At 42.2% G+C, this 6,000-nt stretch overlaps 1 protein-coding gene across 1 annotated transcript in view; it reads right to left on the reverse strand.

Annotated features, from left to right (window-relative positions):
• Nucleotides 1-6,000, reverse strand: part of LOC147141775 (plexin-A2-like) — a 120,130-nt gene that overhangs the window by 22,510 nt on the left and 91,620 nt on the right. The window contains exon 17 of the mRNA XM_086040361.1: nucleotides 2,550-2,643. Coding sequence (XP_085896487.1) covers nucleotides 2,550-2,643 — 94 coding nt within the window. The remainder of the gene's footprint in view (nucleotides 1-2,549; nucleotides 2,644-6,000) is intronic.

The following is a 6,000-nucleotide window of genomic DNA, read 5'->3' on the forward strand; positions in this document are numbered from 1 at the left end:
CACCGCCGTTAAGTAGAATATGTTTCAATCGGAGGGGATTTACCGTTGTGGCAGACGTCCGAGTATGCGCTGCGCCGCCCAGCAACGCTCCATTATGTGATGCCGTCACCACATACTGTACACATTTAGTGGGGTTGACAATGGCGCGCTGCAATTTCAGATAGAAAAGGGCTTTAAGAGTCGCATGAATCCGGGCAAAGAGCCGCATGTGGCTCGCGAGACGCAGGTTGGCCAGATCTGATATAGCGCCTTCATAGTGGCCAACGCTGCAACTGCAGTTAAAATACGTTGCTGCTGCAGACATCAGTCGCGCTATGTTGAGCAATATCAATTGCTCTGGCTGGAGGCGGGCACCAAATTAGCTGGAGGCAGATGCATCGCAAATTTCAACGTTTTTCAATGAAAACTTTTGAGACAATAATATAATTACAGCCAAGGCGCTGCACAGAATCACCTGTGGGTTAGTCAACTCATGCCGCGAATGTAAAGTGATTGACAGAAAAATGGACAAATTGGTATTTTGAAAAATAGCTTACTTTTTTAAAATTCTGATAGGCTCTTGAGTAGGCCCCTGGGCTCAGCCCAGGTAAGCCCATTGGTGCAGGCAGCCCTGCACACGTTTCAACCGACCTTAAAGCAACCATTTCACATGGTATGTCCTATATGTCAAAGACAACGGTAGCAAAGGTAATGTGTTGTATGAACCTTTTATTTAGTGTAGTACATTCAAAAAAAGTGCATTTGTATTGTATTCCATCACATGAACGTGTATGTATTCAAGGTGACTTCCAAGCATCTGTTTTGATCTCTTCATTCACATTTATCTTGTAGAACTGACATTGTCCAATTCCTGATAACAACCTCTTGAAAGATGTCTGTCCTGGATGTTTCTTATCACTAACTCATTATTTTCCTCATTAAACTACTCAAAGTCTATTTGACCTTTAAGTTTTAACTGTGCAGGCTGAATTATAAGCGTCAGTGTTTTTTTTTTTTGTAATCTCAGCTTTTGCACCGAATGGTTTGAAGTCGCCATCTTATTTCAAAGCATTTTTTGCCGTTCATGCTGTGTTTTAAAGATATTTATGATAGAATAGCCGCTCTCATTAAATTCGTCTGTGACCCTCTTTCTCAGCAGTTGATACATGTCAAAGGTCGACTATAAGCCTCTCTCAGTGCTGCCAGCAGTTCTGTCAAACATGCAGTTTTAATTTAGCAGCTCAAATCCCAGGCAAGCATCATTAACACACCATTTAATTGGCTCGGAGTAGAGCGCATCCTGCACTCATTATAGTGCAGTTTAGCAGCTTCTCTTACATTTGCCTCAACATGTGTCTGGGGTCGTAATGTAAACTGTACGGTACTTGAGCACTACCTCGGAAAGGATTCATGTGATGAACACTGAAAACGTGCATTTATTCGTTTGATGGTATTCTAGTGTCTAAAAGGTTGTGCACACTTGTGCAGGGTTTTTCCTGCATTCAAATTTGCGAGGCGGCCGCCTCCAGCTAATTGTGTGCCCGCCTTCAGCCAGAGCGATTTATATTGCTCAGCACGATTGATGTCCCTCTGCGGTAGCAATGTATTTTAACTGCAGTTGCGGCTTTCGCCACTATGGAGGCGCTATATCAGGCTCGGCCAACCCGTGACTCGCAAACCACATGCGGCTCTTTGTCCGGTATCATGCGGCTCTTAAAGCCCTTTTGCGGCGCCACAGAATGGATCGTTGCGTGGCGGCGCTGCGCGTACTCTACCCGTGATGTCAGAAAGCGTTTCAAATAGGAGAGGGGCTGGCAAGCGATTTACTGCTATTTTGGTGGACTTACAAGTCACGGCATGAGTATAATGGAAGAAGCCTTGATAAATGGCTTCTGATAAAAAGTGCATTTACTGTATTAACACTGAAAGACACATCTTGTTTCCTCTTGATTTTCTCTTTTGAAATGAGCAAAGACTGGGCTTTCTTTTGTAACAATGAAATACATATATTTTTTGAACCAGTAGTAAAAGTCTCACTTTTTACTTCCTGTTCGGCTGCTACTTCAGCACTTCCATATATGGGCACGCTATTGCGCGCATAATAAAGGGCTTGTCCGAACGTGGCGATTGAACGGATTACATCGGCAAGTGAGGTATCTACTACGTGCATCTCACGCACGCACTTAGACACAAATGAGATTGAGGGGAAAAACATTTGAGTAGTGTTGCATACCAAGTTCACTTTCAAAATGGGAGGGAAAAATATCAGAGCATAACAAAAAAAAATTAAACATAGGACATTTTAACACAATTTCGGTTGAATGTAATGGCAACCCCACTAAAAAAACAAACAAAAAACGAAACAGAAAAACCATATATATATATATATATATATATATATATATATACATATATATATATACACCTTGTCACCTTTTATATATATATATATATATATATATATATATATATATAATCTCCCGCAGCTTGAAATCCTCAATTATCACTGATCAAACACAAACAACTTCATTAGAGGTTCACTACAGCGCATAAGTTGATGTCTCACGCACATTGACAGACTCGTGGCCAGCATATTTGACTCGGACTCGCGGCTCCTGCACCACGTCCAAGTTGGTCCCGGTCACCGTCAGCGTGGTGTGGCCGCTGTGTGGAGGGAAAGAGCACTGATTATCGGTCGGAGTCATGCTGCTCCAAACTCTTTCACTAATTAGAGTGACTAACACAGATGGATGTGCCTTGCTAGCCTTCTAACCCAATGTTTTCCTCAGAGGCGGCGGGAGTATACACTTTGGAGAAGCTGGCAAAGCGTCGCACTTTGTTATTGGGAGGGAGTGTTGGATCAAACGGGGTAAACCAGCTGGCTTCTATTTTTGTATTCAGTAGCATGAATGCCGGAGCTGCTTGTTTACATATCTGTACGAGCATGATGAGGTTACAATGAACAACTTACTCTGATCTTTTGCATAACCTGTGCACTGGCGGGATCTTAGAACACGGGGTGTGAAAACTCAAACCGGAGAGGTGAATAGAACATGTCCACTCTGATGGCGTGCCAAAAAGCCTGTCTGCTTGCACTTCAAAGGCTGTAGCTAAGCTTGCATAGGCTCATGGTGGGACTGCACAGATGAGACGCCTTGATTGCATCTTCGCAGAGCTCCTTGGCGATAAGACAGTGTCTCATTGTATAAAACTGAGGCCAAAAGGGTTTGGTCCTTTATCTAATGACAGTTTACCAGCTCATGAAACTTCAACAATCAAATCACACTTTGACAGTTACATGATCAATTAAATAGCGGTCCAACAATTCTCGGGTTGTAAATAGTAAGTATATACAAGTGTGTGCGTGTATGTGTGTGTGTGTGTGTGTGGGGGGGGGGGTTATGTATATACACTATATATAAATATAAATAATATATTATGCAGAGCTGGGCATTTTACTAAAAATTGAGCGTCCATTATTCATCATCCGTCTGCAGCCTTCCGTCGTCCGTCATTCGCCTTTTTTCGACGGGACCCCTGATTTTAAACGGGCTTCCGTCAGCGATTGCCACAACAAATTTACATACTGTTTCACAACCTCCTACCCCCATTTTTTTCAAAAAATAGAAATGTAAAACTTAACTCACAAGAACCTCTCTGTAAAAACTGTCTGTGTATTCAAAGTTACTTTATTACTTCTTAGTCAGCCTGACTAAATCATGACTCTCACTTTGGTGCATACCGCCACCCGCTGTACATATACAGTCAATGCAGTCTGGGTCGCGTTTCCGTCTCTCGTCAGCAAAACGGGCATTCGTCAATAATGGACTGTGAGAGCCGTTTGGACTTGACCAGATAAGTGATGATTACACAGACGGATGAAAAGCCACTTCCGTCTCTGCTTGGACCCTCTTTTTTATTTTCTTTTTTAAGTTTCCCGCCTATCGTCTAACGTCAGCAAATCGGGCCATCAATTACAGACAGATGGACCGGACCTTCAGTCATACAGAATTCCCACTTCTGATAATTTCAACGCTTTAAAACGTTGTACCATCATTCAGTGACAAGCACATATCCACGGTTTCTGACAGTAAAAGTCAGCTAATATGCTTCAGTACATGCTTTGAGATTGGCCCAGTGAGGAAATGAAAATGTCTTGACTCATCTCCGTAATCCAACTCGCATTTGTTTTTGCGCTTCTCATCAACTTGCAACTTGTTTTCAATTTGTCTCTTCTTGCTCATTTCTCCATACCCCTCTAATTAAACAGCATATTCAGCACGCAAACATGAGTTGCGAGAGCCCTGCGGAGCCTGGTAAGATAAAACCATTCATGAAACATTACTCGACTAAAATTAGCAGTTTGCCTGCAAGCACCGCTTGCAAATCCCTTTTGTGCAAGGTGCCCCTGAATTTCTGTCTGAGCTGAGCTGATCCCCCCCAAACTTCTTTAAAAGTCAGAAGAGGTAGAAGCATGCAAGTGGATGGAGGTTTTCTATAAGACAAACCATGATTTTGACATCTCTTTAGGTCTAATTTAAACTTTTGTTTTTCCGTGCCTCAGTCATCGACACAAAACATTGCGTTCAAACTCCAAGGTTGTCGATATTTAGATATTTGATTGAAGTCATGACGATTGGCATCTCAAGAGGTTCAACTTTCACTATTTTTTCAAGCCAGTCAGTCATCTGCAAAACACGAGTCAGAACCTAAGATTGACATCTGTAAAAAAAGACATCATGTTCATAATCCAAGGTTTTCAACACGCATCTTATTAAAACAAAGTGATGGGGAATTGGCATCTCAAGAGGCCCTATTTTCAGTCCTTTTTTTCATGATTTTGTCAGTCATCCACTCATAACATCATGTTCATAATCCAAGTTTGTTGACACTTGTTTCATTGAAACAAAGGAATAGTAGTTGGCATTTCAATAGATCCAGTTTTCAGAATTTTTCATGACTCTCAGTCATCTGCACGAAGAGTTCGTAACTCGAGATTGTCAACATTTTATTTAAACAAAATTACTACGATAGTCACTCAGAAGGACCGTTTTGTTTTGTTTTCCTGACTTTGTCAGTGATCTATGCAAAACATTACAATCATAATCCAAGGTTGTTGATTCTTGGTTCTTTAAAACAAAGCAACTGCAATTGGCCTCTCAATAGGCCCAATTTCCTCCTTTTCTTCTTGACTGTTTGTCATCAGATGAAAACATTCCATTCATAATCCAAGGCTGTTGACCCTGTTCATTATAACAGTGACGGCAGTTGGTATCTCAACAGATCCAACTTTACCTTCTTTTTTACTTGATTTAGTCACCTGCGCCAAACATTGCAATTATAATGCAAGGTAGATGACATTTGGATCATTGAAACAGTTTAACAAATTGTGCTAACATTTTGTTTAATGATTAGAAAATACTGTTTTTTTTTCAATTGTGAGTATCATGACAATCAGATTTAGCAACGTTATACATACGTTATCCTCACAAGGGTCGCGGGGGAGTGCTGTATCCTATCCCAGTAGTCTTCGGGCAGTAGGCAGGGGACACCCTGAATTGGTTGCCAGCCAATCGCAGGGCACACAGAGACAAACAAACATCCACACTCACAATCACACCTAGGGGCAATTTAGAGTGTCCAATTAACCTACCATGCATGATTTTTGGAATGTGAGAGGAAACCCGAGTACCCGGAGAAAAGGCACGCAGGCACGGGGGGAACATGCAAACTCCACACAGGGAGGCCGGAGCCGGGATCGAACCCACGACCTCTGAACTGTGAGGCGGACGTGCTAACCAGTCGATCACCGTGCCGCCCCAACTCATCTGTAAACCATTTTTTTTCCTAAGGGTAATTCATCCATCAATCCATCCATTATCTATACCGCTTCATCCTCACGAGGGTCGCGGGGGTGCCAGCCAATCGCAGGGCACACAGAGACAAACAAACATACACACTCACAATCACACCTAGTGTCCAATTAACCTACCATACATGTTTTTGGGGTGTCGAAGAAAA

Source organism: Filicampus tigris, chromosome 9, assembly GCF_054856515.1.
Source record: "Filicampus tigris isolate MCC_2025a chromosome 9, RoL_Ftig_1.0, whole genome shotgun sequence".
Lineage (NCBI taxonomy): Eukaryota > Metazoa > Chordata > Actinopteri > Syngnathiformes > Syngnathidae > Filicampus > Filicampus tigris.